Source organism: Carettochelys insculpta, chromosome 1, assembly GCF_033958435.1.
Source record: "Carettochelys insculpta isolate YL-2023 chromosome 1, ASM3395843v1, whole genome shotgun sequence".
Classification (NCBI taxonomy): domain Eukaryota; kingdom Metazoa; phylum Chordata; order Testudines; family Carettochelyidae; genus Carettochelys; species Carettochelys insculpta.
Genome location: NC_134137.1, coordinates 105,415,161 through 105,437,053, shown reverse-complemented (window position 1 = coordinate 105,437,053; position 21,893 = coordinate 105,415,161). Strand labels below are relative to the sequence as shown.

General features: G+C 42.4%; 1 protein-coding gene across 2 annotated transcripts in view; it reads left to right on the top strand.

Moving 5' to 3' along the window:
- Positions 1-1,665: 1,665 nt before the first annotated feature.
- Positions 1,666-21,893, top strand: part of DZIP1 (DAZ interacting zinc finger protein 1) — a 62,521-nt gene continuing 42,293 nt past the window's right edge. For both annotated transcript variants that reach the window (XM_074983108.1, XM_074983107.1), the window contains exons 1-6: positions 1,666-1,772; positions 6,372-6,984; positions 11,659-11,743; positions 14,242-14,366; positions 19,711-19,872; positions 21,020-21,157. In XM_074983108.1, the coding sequence (XP_074839209.1) occupies positions 6,523-6,984; positions 11,659-11,743; positions 14,242-14,366; positions 19,711-19,872; positions 21,020-21,157 (972 nt within the window). In that variant the 5' untranslated portion in view covers positions 1,666-1,772; positions 6,372-6,522. The remainder of the gene's footprint in view (positions 1,773-6,371; positions 6,985-11,658; positions 11,744-14,241; positions 14,367-19,710; positions 19,873-21,019; positions 21,158-21,893) is intronic.

Genomic DNA, 21,893 nt, shown 5'->3' with positions numbered 1-21,893 from the left:
ATGAGTTAAGGGCGTTGGAGCTCATGGCAGGGTGGGCAGGTGGAGGGGCCATTGGAGCCCCTGGGAAGCCATTGGGTTCCTGGATTGGGGGCTTCCTAGAGGCTGGAACCCAGAGCTGGTGGAGCTGGCATCAGGGCTGGCCCCCAGATAGAGGGAATCCGGGTGCAAACCTGGAATTGCTACATCCCTCTGTACCCGTACTTCCTGCACCCATGTGCATGTGCTCCCTTTGGATCAAAATAAATTTCAAAGGTATCAGCAAACTGTTGTGAGAGGTGTTTAATGATCATCTGAAGAAATGGGTCTTACCAGGAAAGCTCATGACCTAATACGTTTGTTAGTCTTTAAGGTGCTATAGGAGTGCTTGTTATCCTTTGGAGCTGTTAGGCCCAGATCCTTAAGTGAAATCCTCACTGATTTCAGTGGGAGTTAGGAAACTAAATATCTTTGAAAATCTGGGCTTTAGTGCTTTTCTTCAAGTTTTGTGTTAGAAACGTTCACCGATTAAACTACTCCCTAGTTTACTATCAGCCAGGAAAATCTTTAGTATTCAGCCAACAAAAGCATCAAGGATTGTGAAATCACAGCAGAGATACAAAAATCCACTATTAGAGGAGCTAAAGTTCTTTTTGCCCTCCAACAGAATGTTCTAATTTGAGTTGGTCTGTCCTGAATCTTATAATGCCAAAGACCAGCATAAATACGTGTATGGTGAGTTGTTTAAAAGAGGGTAAAGGCATGAGCAACCTTTTTACCCCTCCCATTTTTTGATTTTAATAATGTTAGATAGAACAGGGTGGGTGATGAGAGTGAATGGGTTGTAGAAGACCATAAATGACTTGTAACTTTCAGTCAGTGTGTGGTTGGCAGTTAACAGGGCATATACAGGGGCCAATTTGGCACAGGCACGCATCCAACAGGGAGGGTGATTAGCTTCCCCTAGCGCTACACCTGCCACCCATGCAGGTTATTCTGAATTTTAACTCTATCCTTCAAAGCAGTTGCAACCCCTCCCAGCTTGGAATCATCCACAAACTTTACATGCCATAGTTTAGTCAGTTTCTGAGTGGCAGGAAAAACTTGTCAAACGATAATATTTTTAGTGTTTCCTTGATAATGATGATGATGATGATGAATTCATAAAACAGTGATTAACACCCCCTCCCCCCGCCGCTTCCCCCCACCTCCGAGTTTGAGGGAAACCGGCAGTGGGCGTCGGACTACGTACCCAAAAGCTAAGATAACTCTGTGAGACAGCTGCAGCGCGCTGACAATGAAGAGGCTGAAGTAAGCACTTCTGCAAGCACCAGTGCGCTGAGCTGAGAGCTGAATTTTTGCGGGAGAGCACCGCGGATGGAGCCGCCAGATCCTCACTCTTGCTCAGTTTGCTATTCCCGCTCGATCGCTGGGTGAGGGGGGCTGCCCCACTCCCAGGGAGGGGTCGCAGCCGCTTGCCACTGCCTCTGCTCGCCCGGGCCCAGCTCCGCATTTTCCCGGCGGCGGAGAATGGGGCGTGTCTGCGCCTGGCAGGATGGGGATAGGCGGGAATGAAGACGGGAGCGAGGAGCTGCCAGCCCCTCTGTGACAGGGAGCAGGAGGGGGCGGGGAGGCGGTCCAGTGGGGCCTCTGGAGGGGGGCGAGGAGGTGTACTCTCGGCTCCTGCTGCTCCACCCCATTCTCCTAGCGCAGGCGGAATCTCCCAGCGGGCTGCAGCCACAGCGGAGCCGGCTGCCGGAGAAGGCGCTGCCCGGAGGCCGCTGCCGCCCCCCGAGGTGAGAGCAGCGGGGAGTGGCTGGGATGCCGCCCTCCTACCCTTCGTCTTCCTCCTGTGGGACGCCTTGGTCCCCACCTCCGCCTCAGCTGTAATCAAAGTTCGGGCCGGGGCCGCACGTGTCGGGCTCGCTGGGTTGGCTTGGGAGCTCGCGGTGCGGTTGGGCTCCCGCGGCAGCCGCGCCTCGTCTGGGGCTGCACACTGGGGAGGGCGAGACCGGGCTTCTCGGAGCCCCGAGGCTTAGCTGACGGAGACAGTCTGGTGCAGGAACCTCTCCAGCTTTTTAGGCCCAGCTAGACTAGTCTCTCCTTCTTCTCTCCTCAGTCATCCTGCCGCCGCCTCGCCTGCCACGCTGCCCCTGCTCGGACTAGGGGGGCGGGTTGTGAATAAGTCAGGCCTTTGTTTGTTCTTTAAGGGTGTTTTGGGATGAGCTCACTACCATGGGCCTCCAATCCGGATGGGGCCTTTGGGTGCCACAACAAAGTAAACAAGCCGTCTGAGGCACCAGTCAGTGCTACGGTTAAGTTTAAATTTTGCACTTAAAGCAGCGTCCAACAACGTCTTTGTTGTGGATGAAAGAAAAAAAATATTGCCGTCCAAAACGACCGGTTGGACGCAAGAATTTTCAGAGCATTTACAAGGGAGTCTGTAAAACTGATTTGGAACTACAGTAAATTAAAAATGAGCATTTTTAGAAACAAAGCACATAGTGTTTCTTATTTTGCTTGCACTGATCTCAGTGACAGTCTCTGGCCCCTTTCTCACTGGATCTGCTTCCCAACAGTTCCATGCTAACTCCTCTAGCTGAACAGGTATAAGAAACCAGCACCCTGGAAAGGTCCCACAGCAAGGCCTGATAATGTCTCCTTTAGTGCCTGTGTTCAAAGTTGCATGACTTTAAATTGGTTTAAACAGATTTAGACTGTGTCTACACTACAAACATTGGCCATTGCAAGTTACATCTCTATAAGCCACCAAAGTTAGAATATTGCTTGTGCATGCACAGGGGGTATACAGTGGAGACTGGGGTACACTAAGCCTCCCTAAACCACATCTTGTGGGAGTGCCATGGGGGAGTGAATTACCCAGTTTGAGGCCCCCAGAAATATATCCCCCCAACATGGCCCCAGTGCTAGAGGAGCTCTTGCCACACCATAATCTCTGTGCCGTAGCAAAGCAGGGGATGGAAAGGAAGGAACAAGGGCAGAGCCGTTCAGGAAAGGTGGTAGTGGGGTGAAAAAGGCATTGGACCTCAGGGAAGAAGCAGAATGGCTATGGGTGGGGTCACAGGCAGATGGGGCAATCCAGAACCCGGCCGCTGCCGCCGCCAGATGAGGGGGGACGGCCTCCAACCTTGGAGGTGTGGCTAGGACTGATTGCTGGGGCCATATGCAGGAGGGCTGAGTTCTCAGCCCCCTGCGATGTGGGGGGCCAAGAGGGATAGGGGATGTACTGCTACTTACTACTACTTAATCCTAGTACTCACATGGAGCATAGATCATCTACAAGTCCCCTCTACTTCACTCTGTCTTGGGACAAAAGCTAAAAGCTGGGGTCAGGGCCTATGATGGAACAGGGGGCTAGCATCCCCACTAGGAAGTTTCTCTTTCCACTCATGCATTCAGGGGTGCTGCTTGCATTGGCAGTGAGCATACTCACCAGGAGCACTTGTGTTGATGTAAAGTGCACTGCATTCTTGTTAGGTGTCCCAGTGTGTCACATACTGCCATTCTTCACAATGCCTTTTGTGACATTTTGCAGAGTTATGTGGAGAGAGACAGCATTTGAGTATGAAAGAGAAACACTGTGTGAAAGACAGACTTTGTGACGCAGATTGTATGCTGCAGTGTACATGTGACTGTGTGTGTGGCATAGACTGGGTATGTTTGTGATGGTGACGTGCTGGTGCTGCTGGGTAAGTTTCTGAGAGAAGCCACCCTCTGTCTCTTTAAGGGAAATCTGTCCTGCTGTGTTGTCTCCTCCCTCCTGTTATGCACTCCTGAGTCACTTACTATCCATGCTTCAGCCTAGAGCAGCTCTGCTGTGTGTCTCCCTTTCCCTGATTTCTGCTCTGTAGAGATGGGCTAGAGAGGCAGGGAAACATGCTGATTTAGCACTCTCTTCTTCCCTCCACACTCCACCCACTCTGCACAGCTAGCAAGAGAATCCTAGGAGCAGCTCAGGTGCAGATGGAACAAGGCTGGAGAAGGGGCAGCTGAAAACATGCTGCTGGCTCTAAGTACACACACTCTGCTAATGCTTGACAGGCCAAATCCATCCCCTGAGGCTGATTCACCAGCCTCTGGTTTAGGTCGTGACAGTCTCAAACAGGTTCTTGCTTGTGGCATGGTTGGAGTCATCCATTGCATCTTCCCTCCTATTCCTTCTTCATGTTCACTGCAGAGGTCTGTCACATACTCCAATGTATCCACAGTGGTCTGCTGGGTGTTAGTGGGATTTCCACCCAATGTGGCATGCAGTTGCTTGTAAAGGAGGCAGGTCTGCAGCACAGCACCAGACCTAATGTGCTCCCTGGCAAAGTTCTTTATTTTCATGTGGCACTGCTGTTCATCCTTGTTGTACCCCTTTGCCTACATTGTTCATGTGATTTGCTTGTGGATGTCCACATTTCTTTAGCAGGTCCAAAGCTGTTCTTGGCACAGCTCCCTCTTACTTTTCTGAGTCCAGGGAGATCCAATCTGCCTTTCTCTTTCAGGCAGGGAGACATTCAGTACCTCTCCGTGAACTGCGGAGCAGGCATGGATGGTAATACACAACAAGGGTGGAGTGCTAGGTTTGCTTGTAAAGGTAGGCAATCTGGAAAAGGTATATCAAAAACACATGGAGGGCTGTAAAGGAGGAGTGGCTTTCAGTGGAGTTTAAAATTGTGTTCAGAGCCACCACTGAGTCATCAGTAAGGGAATGAGTCATTATGGAACAGCTGCTGGAGACTGCAAGGAGGATTGATAGATTATGCAGTGTCATAGAATCACAGTGTTAGAAGGAACTCCAAAAATAATCTAACTTAACCTCTTGCCAAAATGCAGGATTTGTTGTGTTTAAACAGATGGTTATCCGGCCTTCATTTGAAAACCTCCAGTGAGAAAGTTTCCACACCCTTCCAAGACAGACTACATTTACACTGTGTTGACCATGGCTCACCATTCAGTAAGGTGGTTTTACTACATCCTGTGACTACCAATGTTGGCTGGACACAGAATTGAACAAGGTCAACACAAGGCAATGTATGTCAATCTAACTTTGTAGTCTAGACCAAGCCTTATTTAAACCAATTCAAAACCCTCTGTGGACATTCCTAATTAAACTTGGTTTAATATTGATTTAACTAATGAAGAACTTACATAAACTGTCTGGTTTACCCAAATTGGTTTAAAAAAATCATACTTTTAATTAAATCTGTGCAACTTTGAATAAAACCAGGCCCCAGTCTCACATGCACTCTGTCTCTGTCTCTTGTCTCATTTCCCTCATCCTACATTATGCCCTTCAGCATCTTCAGCATGGGTGTAGTTGTGCATTTTATATACATTGGAGTAGATGTGGGTTGTATAAATTATTTGGAGGTGTATACTAGAAATGGGAGATGTGAAATGTGGCTATTGAGTGATGTGTATTCAAAAAGGCTGTGTAGTGTTTGTAGGAGGTGGCTGGAGGGAAAGAAACTTGGGATGTGTTTCTGAGGTGCACAGGATGGAGGGGTAGAGTGGAGTGTGTATTCAGTATAAGTTGTGTGGGGGAGCCTGGGATGTGTTTGGAAATGAGTGGAAGGGTGAGAAGCTGAGGTGTGTACAAAAGGAGTTGTGTATGCAGGAGGACAAGTCATTGGGTGTGAGGAAAGAAAGTGCAGTGGAAGGGTTCAAAGTGTTTAGGAATGGGGTGGTGAGGACAGCGGTGAAGTGTTTGGGGATGGTAGAGTGAGGTGTGTGGCGAATGGGGTGGTGAGGATGGGGGTGAGGTGTTCAGAGGAGAGTGAGGGCTATGGTTGCAAGTGTTTGTGAATGGGGTGAGGTTTGTGTGGATGAGGGTCTTGAGGTGAGCGGGGTGAGAGTGGGAATGTGTTTAGGGAGGGAGATGAGGTAGTGTGTGTGAGGTGGTGTGGATGGAGCATCAAGTGCCCGTGAAGGTGTTTGGGAAGGAGGATGAGGTGGTGCGGGTAGACCAGGTGTTTGGGAGAAGGTTTTTGGGGTGGGGGGATGAGGCAGCAGTATGTACAGGGATGGGAGTGTGGGTGGTGAAAGGTGAGTGGGAAGGGGGATGAGGCAGCAGTCTGTGTGGGGATGGAGTAGGGGGGTGGGGAGGGCGACGAGGCAGCAGTATGGGATGGGTGTGGGGGTGAGGGGAAAGAGGAGGAGACAGTAGTAGGGGTGGGGGCAGGGAGGAGGCAGCAGTATGGGTCAGGGTGAGGTGAGGTGGGTCGGAATATGGGGGGGTGAGTGAGGCAGGTGAGAGTGGATGAGGCATCAGTATGGGTGGGGCGGGTGGGGAGAAGAAGCAGTAGTGGGGGTGGGAGGGGGGAGGAGGGGGCTGGGGCGAGGCGCTGGGGGCGCCCGTGCATCTCACCCTCGCTCTCTCCCCGCAGCTGCCATAGCAACGCGGCGGACGCCGGCGCCTAGCGGCCGCGCGGGGGGCTCCGGGCCCGGCTGGCGGTCAGAGCCTGAGGCCAGGGCCGGGCCCTGGGCCGGCGCCGGGGGCGGCAGTTGGGGCCCCGCGGCGCCGGCAGCCCGGCCGGGATGAGCAGCGCCGCCGCGCCGGGGCCTCTGCCCGCCTTCCAGTTCCGGGCGCGGCACGGGAGCCCGGACTGGCGGCGGCTGAGCGCCGTGGACGTGGAGCGGGTGGCGGGCGAGCTGGACGTGGCCACCCTGCAGGAGCACCTCGGCCACGTCACCTTCTGCAGCGCCGAGCGGCTGCGCTGCCCACACTGCCGCGGCCCCGCCGACCCGCTGCTGCTCAAGCTGGTGCGCCTGGCGCAGCTCTCCATCGAGTACCTGCTGCACTGCCAGGAGCACCTGGGCGCCCAGCTGCAGGGCCGCGAGCAGGCGCTGAGGGCGGCAGACGCGCAGCTGGAGCAGCAGGCCCAGGAGGCGGCCCGCCGCGCCCAGGAGATGAAGCTGCTGAAGGAGGAGTGCAGGCGGCGGAAGAAGATGATCAGCACCCAGCAGATGATGCTGGAGGCCAGAGCCGTATATCACCAGGTGGGACACACGGCTACACTCATCCTCTCTGTGCTGTGCCCTTAGGGTAGGCGGGAAACACTTTCTTGCCGGCTGGGGGATATACTCCCCAGGGCTTGTGCTTTGTTCCCAGCACTTCGGGGTCAGCATGTGATAGCGTTTTATAGAGGAGGCATTATGGTTTAATTTCCAGCTGATTCTTTTCAGTGGTGAGCTTTTTTCAGGCTTGCATTCACTTTTCCATCCTGTGTCACATACCTAAAGTGAATCTGAAGCAGATGGTTACACAAGGTGGATGGCAGGCAGGGGAGAATAGGGCCCATTAAGTCTTAGAAAGAATAACAGCTTAAGGATCTATCAGCTTTCTTAATTTTCTTTTAACAAGTCTTTGGGGAATGTATAACCGCCTTAAAAGGTATTCTGAAATTTGAAGACTATACTAAGCTTAAACTTGGCAAACATGACATTGGGCTAACTTTATGTGTTTGTGTATGCATATTGAAAGTTCATTTAACTTTTGTGAAAGATGCTCGTCTGTCACTCCTGAAGATCAAAGTCTTGTTTATTGAGTAGTACAGGGAGAGAATAGGTAGGAGCAATGCAAGCTTTCTCATGTTGTGCCACCACTGTGTTTCAACTCTAACTGGAGGGAACAGCAGCATGTCACAGGGGTAGGAAAAGTCTTCATTTTTTGGTGGTTTTTTTTCCCCTAAGGAGTCTTGACTAAGGAAAACATACATCATAAAGCTCATTTGCTCAATAAAAAGAGAGGTACTTTTTGTCCCAAATTATATTTTTAAAAGCAGATTATTCTAGTTTTATATTTCTGTAACATGGGCCTCAATCATATAATGGTATCCATGTGGGCAGAATTCATTAGGATCCCATGTGAGTCCAGGTCCTTGTGGGTTCAGCTGCAGGATAGGGGCCTTATGGATAAGCTGGTGATGTGATTTGCATTTCAGAAGCTCTACATCTTGCTTGATCAGAGTATCTGACTAGAGTTGATAATGAAAACTGAGCTCCTGTGATAATTTAATTGTGAACACAACTGGAAAACATAATCTCAGCTATACATGTAAAAAATTCCAGCTATACATACATGTATACATATATACATATGATCTGGTCTAAATTAACTGTCACCAGTCAAGGAAGAGATCCTGCAGTAATTGTGGGTAGTTCTCTGAAAACATACACTCAGTGTGTAGTGACAGTCAAAAAAAGCAAACAATGTTTGGAATCATTTAGAAAGGGATAGATACTAAGACTGAAAAATATGTTATCTCCCTGTGGCAGATGTGATCACCTCATTTCCAAAAAGATATACTGGAATTTGGGGGTGGGGGCAGGGGCGGGAATTCAGAAAAGGGAAACAAAAATCATTAGGGGTATTGAATGACTGGCGTATGAGGAGAGACTAGTACGACTGGGACTTTTCAGCTATTACCCAGTATAGGCAGCAATGGTGTCCCTACTCTGTTTGCCAGAAGCTGGGAATGAAGGACGAGATGATTACCTGTTTTGTTCATTCCCTCTGGAGCACCTGGCACTGGCCACTGTCAAAAGACAGGACACTGGGATAGGTGGACCTTTGGTCTGACCCAGTTTGGCTGTTCTTATGTTCTTAACTGAATGACAATAATCTCCTTATTGCACTTAAGAACACAAATATGTGCATTTTTTTCAAAATGCATATAGACCACATCTGGCAGAGCAGAGCCAGAAGAAGAATCAAGTGAAGCGTTGGGCTAGGAGTACAGTTTATCTTCCTTCTTCTGTTCAGTGGTATTTACAAGAAAACTGAGACAGGAAGCCTCTTCTCATTTTTCATTTAAGGCCATATAAAATAAAGAGCTCTTTCTCTCTCTTTTATTCTTTGGAGTTATTGTCTGTAAGAGTCAGGTCTAGTGAGGGATGAGTTCTGAAAATATTAAGTAATATCTGTAAAATGGTGTGAGCATTTTGGGTCTAAATAGAGGACTTCAGATTATCCATTTCTAGGAGTACAGCTTGCCTAGTAAGCAACAATTACAAATCACTTGTCCTTAGTAAGCATTTCGCTTCCTGGAGTGTCAGATAATAGGGTTTTTGCTCGTCCTGGTCAGCAAGCTCCTCAACTAACATCATATATGCCATAGTGTGCCAGCAATACCCAGATGATTTGTATATTGGACAGACTTCTAACTCCCTTAGACAAAGGGTTAATGGGCACAAAACAGACATCAAAACACTCCATCCCCCACCACCACCAACCCCTCCACTCTCTGATTTGCTCACCTTGATCATTTTTTTCTGATTTGTCCTCCTTGATTACTGTTTTTGGTTCTCTGTGCCTTAAATATTGAGTCTGTTCTGGTATGGCTATGGTCTGAAGAAGAGGGTTTGTTCCATGAAAGCTCCCCTAATAAATTATTTTGTTAGTCTTTAATGTGCTACTTGACTGCTTTTTGTTTTGGTCAGCAAGTAGTTCAAGTTCCATGCCCATTAAAGCTTTGGCCCCTTTGTGGCCCCTGTAAACAATTATTTGCCTTTCTTATTGCATGTGCACTTTATTTTTAATGTGATGCTTACCAATTGAATTTTAAGTTTTTAGTTTAATGTCTTAAAAGTTTAAGTTTAATGTCTTTATCACCAGAATGAGTGATAATAGCTAAATATAGTAATTGTCAGAAGGAATTGCTATTATGATGTGATAATTTTAAGGCTCAAAAACTCAGACAGTATCCTAATGGAATTCCAGCTTTCTGTTGTATTTCAATTTTTCATATTTTGATAATCTGTGCAAGAATCTTAATGTTATATAGTATATTTTTTGTATTTAATACTATGAAGCATAGTTTGAGGAATATTGTCACCAGGCACATAGGCACATAATGTTAACATTCCATATGTTAGTTGTCGAATAAGTTTGCTGCCACTAAAGGAAAGTTTGGCTGACATAAGTTTACTGCTTGAATGGATAATAGTATTTCACAACCAATTTAATACCATAAATCATACACAATCTGTTACAGTATAAAGTCCTAGATAGTTCTTTGCTTTGCCACCGTGCTATACCTTCTTTATCTAGGTTTTAAGTCAGTACTTTCTTTCATTTGTCCAACAAAATGTAACTTAATAGTGGTTTTACTGGTGGTTGCAAGTTATTTATGTTTAATACTAAAAGATTTACACAGCATAGCTTGGGTCCTTCAGGGTGGGGGCTGTGAGTGTGGGGAGTGTAGAAGTCAGGGCAGGGGCTTGAGGACATGGGGTGCTTTAACTTCTGGGAATTTCATTAATTCAAAGGAGTGCAGATAAGCACTACAGAAGACCTTTGAAGGCTGGGGAGTTTGATGTATGAAAGAAGGCTAGCACCCTAATCCTGCATTAGAATCTGCTAAAGTGTTTGAGGGGCAGAGTAAGTCCTGGTAATATCATGCAAAATAGAACAGTTTTAGCATAATCAAAGAAGGCATTCACTAGGGATGAAATTAAGAAAGGGAAAATTGATGTTGACCATTAGGAAAATACTTCTTAATAGTAAGTGCTATTAACTTAAGTAATAATTTATCAAAAAGAGGGTTGGATTCCCAATTGCTTGGCACATCTAAAATTAGATTGCACAAAGCAGAAGTCATCTTACCCTGTCACATTACCAGGGTGACTTGACAAGTATTTTATCATTCCATACACTCACCCTTAATACAGACACTTGTGTATATTCCAAAGTGTAAACTATTGAAAGCCAAGTTCCTCCGTTCAGCTATTGTTGAGTTACATGCTTTGGAGTAGGGAGAGAAAGTGTGGCAATACAATTGCACAGTGGGAAAAGTACACGTATTTTTATTTTCAACTTTGTTGAATTCCAAAACAGTTGCAGGTATATTCCTCAGGGCAGGTCTGTGCTACAACAGAAGATGGAATTAAGGCACACAATTCCAGATACATTATTTACGTAGCTGGAGTCAATGTACCGTACATCAAGCTTCCACACCTTCTCCACTAAGGAAGGTCGGCAGAAGTGTTTGCTTCCACCGATTTCCCGTTGAGGGGCAGGAGTACTGGTGCTGATGCAGGCACCTTGTAACTTTGGTTTAGCGTGTCCCAATTGGAAGTGCTAAATCAAATGCAGGAGGTTGACTGTGGCAGGGTCTGTCTTCCCTGTAGGGAAGACATACCCTCATATTTCATGGTTTTTTTTTAAACCAGACATTGAAAAATTCAGCCCAAATGGAGATTTTATTTTAAAGTTAAGAGTGCATGATAATTGGGGAAATAATTTAATCTTTTTCCATTTTAGTTATATCATTAATTAGCAAGTGTGTGTATGTTGGTGTGAGAGAGTGTATTTTCTCACAGTATAGTCCACTGTTACTTTCTGTCAGTAAGAATGCCAGACATTTTTAAGAGTCTGTGATCTTGTCACCATCTAGTGGCTTCATTTTCAGGGGACATAACTGCTAATGTTGCTACTAAAGCTTGAATGTTTCTTTGGTTACCACTAGCATGCTGTGTAATTTAAATAGAATAATGTTGGAATTTAAAGTAGTATTCTGGAGGAAAACAGCTGCCAGGTACTAGAATGGACTACTGACATTGTATGCAGAAGTGTAATAGGGCTGAGGCTAATTCAAAATATGATAACTTATAATTAAAAAGACCAGCACTTAATGTTGCTACAAAAACAAGTATTTATTTTCTGTTTTGTAGTGTCAGTTTTGTGATAAGGCCTTTATGAACTATTCCTTTCTGCAAAGTCATATGCAACGTCGCCATAAGGAAGAATTTGACAGTGGTGAGTATTTTTGCACTATCAAGAAAATTAAAGTGATCTGAAAATATTTAACATATTTTTATGATATGCATTTTAGGATTTAGTGTGATCCAAAGGCAGCCATTGACACTTAGAAGCCCCAGACTGCTTGAAGCAGGGGGCTGGACTAGATGACCTCCTGAGGTCCCTTCCAGCCCTGTGATTCTGTGAGTTTGTATGTTTGACAGATCAGTTTATTTGCATGTAAACTGACCAAATATGATAATGGCAGTTATTTCACTGAATATTTATAGACAGTGAAGAGTGTGATGCCATGTTTAGAATCACTTTTTGAACTGTATTCCTGTTGAATACCTTTGCCAGTGGCAGAATTAGAACAGCAGCTTCCTTTGGGTATATAAAAAGCTGTGAAAATTTGGCCACATTGCTGCTGAACAAGGAGTATCGTGAAAAAGTTAATTTTATAAATGAGCATTGTTATCACTATAGGATCCAGTCCACCTCCAGTGAACTTAGCAAGAGTCGGATCAGGCTCATAGTGATTTTATAGTGTAGCACAGGGGTGAACCTCTCTAATCTGGAACACTCTGTTCCGGCCACATCCGTGCTCTGGCATGATTTTAGTTAGCTGGATATCCACTTATCATGGATGTGTCCAGGTTTCCTGCAGTACCATAAAGTTTGTTTACAGCCCACAGTCCTGCCTTTCAGTGTTCTGTGCTCTTATTTAGCTCTAATTTACCCCTAAATGTTTTCTAAAAGCCCAGTAAGCAGTAGAAGTCTTGATAATGTGCTAGTGATGCTGACCTCCTGTGGTTTGGAAAATTATCTGGTTTTGCACTGATCAGGTCCCAAGGGTGCCGGACTAAAGAGGTTTAACTTGGAGTTTTAAGGAAACTTCAATCAACATGCCAAACTCAATAATCTAGTATAATCATTGTTACATTACCTTAGCTTTGCTTATTGTGAAATAATTTTCTTAAAAATAGTACTGCAGATCTGAAAGTGGAATTGTATCAGGATATCTGTACTTCAAATTGTTCATTGCATGTAGCCTTTGCCAATATGATGCACAGTATTAAATATGTACAAGTTAGCAATACAGAACACATGGCTTCAGATGTAGGGTAAATCACTCTGCTGGGCAGTTCAGAGGAGTTTGCATGTACAGAATACTACTACAGTTTTGTTATCAATATGAATGATAAATTTAGGGATTTCTTCTCTGTCTCCTTTGCTTTGTGTCCACTGACATGTATGTATAGGATGAAAGACATTCCTCATATTTTTACTCATTTGATCCCAATATATTTTTTTCACTGTGTGTGTGATTCATTGTTGCTGGGAGCTGAGGTTTCTTAGCAATGAGACGGGGAAGTGAGGAATGGTGAGCTGGGGAGACAGGTTGCAAATGGAGCAAGAGTAGCTGGATAGGCTAGGTCAGGAAGGAACAGCAAGTGGAAGCAAGAGAAGTAGGCTAATGGAAGAGAGAGAGTGAAGACAGGGTTTGAACAGTAGCCTGAGCTGCTACTGGTAAATGATGCTGGTAAACTGGTCGAAGAAAGAGAGGGTAATAGAAGAAATTGCAGAGTCGATTGAGCTGAACAAGTTTTCTATTAAAAGAATTGTGGTGTAAGGGGATGCTCTGAGTCTTTGAATATTTAGGTCTGTATTGCAATTAGATGCCCACAGGTATCATGCCAGCTGCCTTCATGTCTCCCCCCTCAGACGGTCCTAGAATGTAGTCTCCAGCCCAAACCTGAACAGCTACACCACAATTAAATGTTCGCTTAGCCTAAGCCTCTTAGCCTGACTGAGCTGTCACGGATTAGCTGTGGGTCTTCAATTGCGATATAGGCAGCTCCACAGTTAATTTTGTTGTTCTGCTGTGTATTCAGATACTATAGTGATGGGTAAATCTATTGATAGAGGTTCTAAAGTCATGTCATGAGTAAAGGTGGACACATTTTTGAGGGGACGTCTTAAACAAACTTGGGATAGCAGCCTTTACAATGAAATTCTGGGAACATAAGTTTCACCTAAGTAATTCTAAACAAATCAAAAGCTGTATCTCTAGCTGGATTGACAAAGAAAGTCACTTTGACTAATTAACATCCACTAATGAATCTGGCAGAATTAAAAAATAGAGGCCATGCCTTTCATTCCTTCTTTGACCTGTTCCTTAAATTCCTATAAAACATGAAGAAAAGTTATTGTATTATCTGTATCAGATAAGTTCAATTTAATATTAAATGATTCTTAAGCTATTTCACATGCTGTATTTTAAGTAATACAGTGTCTGACTGTTTATGACTTGTGGAACTTATCCAGTGGTCCAGAGAATGTATTATTTGTGAAGCAATCTGTGAGGAATTATAATACTGGGAGGAAAGATGATCTGTCAGAATAGCAGTTCACAGATTGAAAAGGTTGGAGAAGCACTGAAGGTAGAAGCTTATGGGAAAAATCACATTTCCAAAAAATATAATATTTTACAAATGGGTTTTTGTTTCATGCAGAACAAAAGAAGAAATTGCAGACAGATAAATTACAGGATGAGATTGATAAGCTGAAGGAACAGTTACAGCTCACCAAGTCCCTCCTAGAAGCTGAACAACAAGCTCATATGGTTAGATTTTCTAAGGTAGTATATATTAATTATTAAAAAACTACAAAAATCAGTATTCTGGACTGTGTTTACAGACTGTGTAGCTCACAAACAAGGCAACTAGAACTGAATGAAACCTTAAATAAGATTTTTCTGTTCAGCAGCATTATTCTTGTGCCAGTCTGCATTAGATACAGCAGCTTCTGCAATTTTAAAAGCCCCGTTACCTTCCACTATCCCTTGTTGGATGTGTTTTTGGAACTAGAAAGCAGAGTATTACAGTACTATTTATTATTTAAAATATCATTTAGTGCCTAGACATTATGATGACTGGACACTGTATAGCACTGTAAATTTACATGATGGTTTATAAACAGATGTTCTTTGCTTTAAGAATTTAAACATTAACACAAACAAGACATGAAACAAAAGCTTAAGAAAAGGTGTTATAGAGGAAGATAGTGATGAGAAGATACAAGGAATAGCACTTCAATCAAATTCAGTTTATATGTTAGGCTTTGAAACCTAGGTAAACAGCCAGTCAAAGCTTTTCAGTAACCTTGAGAGCCTCAGCCATTGTGGAACATTGATAAGAAATGAAGCAAATTTGGAAGGCAAAAAAATTCAAAAGCAGTAGTATAGCTTTAGTATGTACTACATGCAAGGGTTTTATTTTATTACTGTTATTAATTTGACCTGGAAGAGAGGATAGGCGTAACAAACAAATAGATATTACAGTTGTATAGTTAATCTACTGTACAACTTGATAATTTCTGATGTTTCCAAACTGTCTTACAATTTTTGTTTCTTTCCAAGTAAATACAATCTGCTATCCTGTAGATATCACAGGAGAGGCGAGTTTTTAGAGCACATAGCCCTAACAGGCAACTAAAGGTAGGTCCACACAGCAGCCTTCTTTTGAAAAAAAGCTATTCTGGAACAGCTGTTCTGGAATAACTTATTTCAAAATAACACTGCTACACACACAAATCACAGAACACTAGAACTGGAAGGGTCATCGAGTCCAGTTCCCTGCCCTCATGGCAGGACCAAGCACCATCTAGTTCTGCCTCATGGGGAAGTGGCAGAGTGCTGGCGACAAAAGGGCCTCATTCTATCAATGGGTACATCTGCTATGCATGCTGGCCCATCTGTCAATATTTGATGGTTCAAAGTGATGTGCTTCAGCAGATGGCTCGTGCAGCTAAAGCATTGTCTTCCTTATGGCACAGAACACACAGCAATCCCAGTAGTCCATCACGGACGCCTTGGTGAGCGCTGAAGCATGTCTTTGAAACTACAGAAGTCTTAGTGAGGGAGCTGTCTGAGAAGTTCTGAAATTCGGGTTTACACTGGCACGAGGCCTCTGTCTCTTTCTCCTGACAGTATTCAGGCTGTCATGAGAGGAGCCTGGACCCTGCGGGAAAGTAGAGAGACAGAAATGAGTACATCCTGTCACTGTGACTGACCCCCTTGTCACTCCAGATATCCCTCTCTTCAGTGGGACCCTACCAGACACCATCATTTTCTAAAAGAACTAGTTACTCTGACAACAGAATGGGGAGACTTTTAAAGCCTGATGCTGGTCCCTCTTGCCTTCTGTCTAGATTCTTTTTTTTCCTTTTCCATTCTATTTAAAAGTAAGATAAATATAAACCCTGAAAAAGTTATTCTGGTTACAACATTTTGAAGTATCATTGTTACCTATTTCCTTCTATAATGTGTTCATCTTGCAGTCCCAAACCATCTCTTATGCCAAATACCAGAAGCCCCATCTATCTTTTACGTAAACATTCAAGTTTCTCTAAGAACTTTGAGAATGCAGTTGTGTTTGTTTAATAAAAAAAACATTCATTGTACATAAAATTGAAAATGTAAGGGACAGGAATAAAATACGATGTTTTTAAATACCGATTTTAAATAGCATGGGTGATGCTGATTGGAATGCACGATATGTTTTGATTTTAAACTAATATTAATCAATTTAAAATTATTTAAAGCTGCAGAAGAATTTCTAATCTGTCATATCTGAATATTTTGGAAACAAGAGTAGTGGGTATTTCCGTATAATTAGGTCAATGCTATTACAAAGTACTTGAGACTGTAATTTAATGATGCCCCCGATATGCACTTAATCACATATCATTTCTATAATTAAATATTTTAGCTTAACCATTAGAAAATCCACAAAAATGTTAGCAATTCACTTCCCTGTTTATTTATACCATTGAAACAAAGACACTTATTCAGAATAATACTGAGAAAGAAAAGTTCCATTTGAGATGTAAGGCACAAGGATAGAATAGAATATAGAATAATAGGGTGAGTAGAATAATAGAATATATGCTGTTGGGTAATTGATATGCTTCAGTAAAATCCACCTGACTGAACTCACAAAGTAACTAGAAAATTTCCTGTGGAAGGAAGCTGTTTAATAACAAGCAATAGAAATGGGCTCAAATAAACTTACCCCAAAAGGTGGCAGTATGGTTTCTTTCATGCTGTGTGTGCTGGGTCTCTGTCTTCTCTTTCATCACTCTGCCAATTGACACCCAATACAGAATGAAGATTTTTGTGTCCATCCCTGAGTCCGTCTGTAGACTCACAACTACCCCAGGATGAAAATATTTTTGTTAGTATAGAAGAGCAGAGGACTTCATGGTACCAGAATACACCTTTTTCATTATGATTTGTGCCTGCCATTTCTACTATCCTTACACTCAATCTGGATATCCCGTAGAAACATCTGTTGGAGGGCAGTTGGCCAATAAATCCACCAGTTGTTTCATATACAGTAAGCAATGAAAAGATATCAGATGACAGTTGCTTTTTGTCACTATTTTCTTAGTATTTAATTGATAGTACTGACTTCAAGTTGAAAGTCTGTCTAGACCAAGATTTCAAGTTCCTACTTCCTTACCATCGGAATGTGATAACTACATTTACTGATAGCCAGAGGTTAGCCCAATTCTTTTGCATATTTTGTTTAAAATTGTTATTTTTCTTGCTTAAAGTTCTGAGGGCAATGGGAGTCAGCACTTGCTGTAAAAGTGTGGATTTCATAGGACTGTACATTAAGGGAAAGATGATCACACATTCCCATTGTTTTTTCTTCTATTCTGCTGATTTGAAAGATTGATTTATGTATGATAGCCAGGTAATATGATCCATTAATATTGGATTATAATTTTCCCAATAACATAATACTATTCCAACCCATAGTGTTATAAAATCATAGGACTGAGTGCAATCTTGATAGCACATCTAGTCCAGCCTCCTAGACACATAGCAGGACTAAGGTTTATAGAGATAGGACCCTACCAAATTAATGGCCATGGAAAAACACATCTCAGATTGTGAAAGTTGGTCTTTTGGGTGTGGTTACCCAATATGATACAGATTTTGTAGTGGAGATCATCGCTTCTCAAATTGGAGGTCTTGACCAAAATGAGGGCAGGGGTTTGAAAGGTTATTTTGTGAGGTTGCAGTTTTGCCAACCTTACTTCTGTACTGACTTCACTGGAGGCAAGAGAGCAGCAGCTGGTGGCTGGAAAGAGGAACCTGGTGACTGGGCACTTGGCTGTGATGGTAGTACTCCACCAGCAGCAGTGCAGTAGTAAGGTTGGTAATACGATACCATGTCATCCTTACTTCTGCGCTGCTGCTGCTGCTGCTGGCAGCTCTGCGATCAGCGCTGGGCTCTAGGCCAGCAAGCTGCTCCTTTCCAGTTACCCAGCTCTGAAGGTAACACCACCTCCAGCAGCAGCACTTCCAGTATTAGCAGAAATATTAGCAGTACCACAAGCCCTTTGTACAATAATCTTGTACAATCACATTTGGCCCAGCCCGCATTACTTTATAGGTCAGGATCCCTGTAATTACAACATCATGACATTTCAGATTTAAATGGCAGAAAGCATGACATTTTCTGTTTTTAAAGTCCTGGGATTGTGAAATTGACCAACATGGACTGTTAAATTGATAGGCCATCTTGAAAGGTGTTCGTCTAACCCACTTTTAAAAATCTTCCATGATGGAGGTTCCACAACCTCCCCTGGCCATTCATTCCTGTGCTTAACTTTCCAGACAGTTAGGAAGTTTTTCTAATAACCAGCTTAAACAATTCTTACTGCAATTTAAGCCCATTGCTGCTTCTCCTATCAGAGGTTAAGGATAATTTTTTTTTCTCTCTCCTCTTTTTAACAACCTTTTATGTACTTAAAAGCTGTTATCACTTCCCCTTTCGGTCTTCTCTTCTCCAGACTAAATCAACCCAGTTTTTTCACTCTTCTCTCATAAACCACGTTTATTAGATCTATAATCATTTTTGTTACTTTTCCCTGGACTTTCTCCAATTTCTCCATGTCTTTCTTGAAATGCAGTGCCCGGAACTGGACACACTACTTCAGTTGAGGCCTAATCAGTGAAGAGTAGAGTAGAAGAATTACTTCTCCAGTTTTGCTTACAACTCTTCTGCTAAAACATGCCAGAATGACATTTGCTTTTTTTGCAATCAGGTTGTTTTGTTCATTTATATTTAGCTTAGTTTAAGGCCAGAAGGAACCACCAAATTATCTGGTTTGATCTTCTGTGTATCAGTGGCCACCAGTATAAGCCAATACCCATACACTAACCACAGTAGCTGAAATTAGACTGACTCATTAGAGACCACAGGAGACTTGTTACTCACAGGCAGAGAATAGGAGACCCAAATGCACCAGTGCCAGAGGCCCATGCAGTGGCAGGGAACTGATTAAATGAGAAACCCGCAGACAATACCAGCAAGTATTTCATACTCCATGCTGCCGGGGCAGGTGAGAAAAATTCCTTCCCAACTCAGAGTCTGTTACATTTTGAGCATGTAAGCAAGAGCGAGCCTGGTGATATGAATTTGTTTTTACAAAGTTGTAAATTATGCAAATTGGTTAGGCTATATAGCTTTCAATGTTTGTGGTGGTTTTTGTGTTTAAACTCATACTAGTTTCAACATATTTGACAGCAATATCATGCCTTAGTTTTTAGGCAGAACTTCCCATGACTTATTCAGAAAAGAGTTAAGGACAGGATGAATGGTTAATGCAAAACAAAAGCTTACAGCTTGAGGGTTGAGAGAGGAATGTGATGCAGTTTTTAGGCAATATCCCTTAATACAAGTGCCTGGAGGAGCTGACATTGTTTACAGTATTTAGAGAAGGGAAGAATAGTGGTTCAAATAGTTGGTTTTACTGAGAAGTTCTTAAAAGTTAATGTCACAATATTTTGCAAAAGTTATTTGGCTCATATAGCTTATCACTTACCTTTGCCGTTGTTGATATTGCATTGTTTTATACATGAGAACAAAGTGAGAGAATTCTTGAGTAACATTTTAAAATAATTTCAGGAACATGAGCATCAAAGAGCAAAAGAAGAAGAAATTCTTCAATCTTTTCATAAATGGAAAGAGGAAGAAAAAGAGAAATTGGCTGATGAAATAGAGAAAGTGAAAGAAATGTTTATGAAGGAATTTAAAGAATTGACTGCAAAGAATACTGCATTAGAGAATGTAAGTGATTTAAATATCGAATTTCTGTTAATATGTCTTTAAAGAAATAATGTTTGTTTATCATTTAAAACATATAGCAATAATATCTAGCTCTTATATAATTCTTTTTATCAGCAGATATCAAATCCTTTTGTTAAAGGAGGTCAGCGTCTTGCTATTAACACTATAAAAGCTGTTCTTATATTACAATTTAAAAATATTATTTAATGGTTATACTCTGGTATTGTCTCCTTAATTATAAAATATTTTCAGTTCTTTTCTTAATTGTATTCACTTGTGTGAAGGAATCTTGCCTACAAGTTACAGGTCATTCTTTTCTTAAACTTCAGCCACTGAGTTCTTGTTTTGCAATTGGTTAATATTTTATTATCGACGCTTGGAGGTACCCACCAAGATTAGGTGATTATGAGTGATATGGGATACGTCTAGACTATGCGGAAAATCAGGCTGATCAGGGTTGATCTTCTGGAGTTTGATTTCGTGCGCCTGGTAGAGACCTGCAAAATCAAACTATCTGGGGTCGTCAGTCATCCTCTGTACTCCTCAATCTCAGGAGGAGTAAGGGAGGCTGACGGGAGAGTTTCTACTATGTTTTACTACGTGCTGTGACCAGAGAGTTTCTCCTACATAGTTGCTACTGTGATAAGTATATAAAAACTTTCCTGTTGACCTCCCTCTGTGAAGATGGCCAGGTAGGCTGATTGCAGATAAGTTGATTCTAGCAACACAATTTGCATAGCTAAAATTGTGTATCTATAATCAGTTTATCTGCCTAGTTTAGACCAAGCCTAAGAAGAGAAGGAGTAACCTCTGTAGCAAGGTCCTGAGAGAGCAGAATGCACGGGCTTTTGTCAGAAAGATCAAAAGTTGTATTTGCCAGTGTCCTGACTTTGGATAAATCTCTGAGTATTCATGAACATCAGAAGAGCAATGTGTGAATTTACTAGAACCGTTCCTAACCTGCAGCCCTGTAATCACAGTAAATCTGATAAATGCTTTACTGCTTAGAAACGTTTATATGGAGAGTCTGATGCATGCCCAACTTTAAACAGTGATAATTTAAATTAAATTGCATATTAAACTACAATCCTGTAATAATGTCTTTGACTATATGCTGGGTTTTTTAACAGAATTCTTTTCCTCTTAGCAATTAGTAGAATTACAGAAGTCTAATATGCAGATGAAATCCAATTTGGGCACTTTAAAAGACAGCTATGAATTTTCAGAAGAGAGACCTCAGAATGATCAAGATTATCAGAATATGATGCAACTTCTTGAAAAACAGGTAGTACCCTCATGTAAATATGAACATACATTATAGTGATTGTTACATATAGTCTTTGTGTTTGACATTCAGCAAATAAGAGTGTAAAATTCAGAGTAAAATTTCTAAAATTCTCATTTTCTAAAGTAACTTTATTTTCTCAGTCACTACTGTCTACTAAATACAATTAGTAATTGCTGTAATGGAAATTTATTACCAGTTTGACTTGCTGAAGAGAAATTTAGACACATAGGCCTGGATACTCACCTATGTCCAGTATGTTCTGGATGCAGTTAATTGGCAGAAGAAATCATTTGTGTGTCCTTGATCTTAGTGTTGCTTTGGGGAAAAAAAATACATTTAAAATGGAACAAATGATAAGAAACTCTGAGATGTTAGAAACTTTTAGTGACGGGTTTTCTCCCTTCATTTAATCAGAGAAAATTCACAATGGATTTGTTCAGTTCTTTCCACAATGGGAAGTATATTCCATCTTTTACGAGTTAAGATATTTTATTTCATTATTGCTACAGACAACAGCCCATTAACCAAAGTTTGAATGTATGTTATTTAGAAAAAGATTACTCATTCATTGTTAGCAAAATGAAATTTATCTTTATAACTTTGCATTTCATCTACTGAGAAACTGAATTTACATGTTCAGTATCCTATTAATACATAATTTCTAGTATAATTAATAACATATAGCAATTACTATAATGGAGGACACTTAAATTAGTATGTAAATTATATGGAA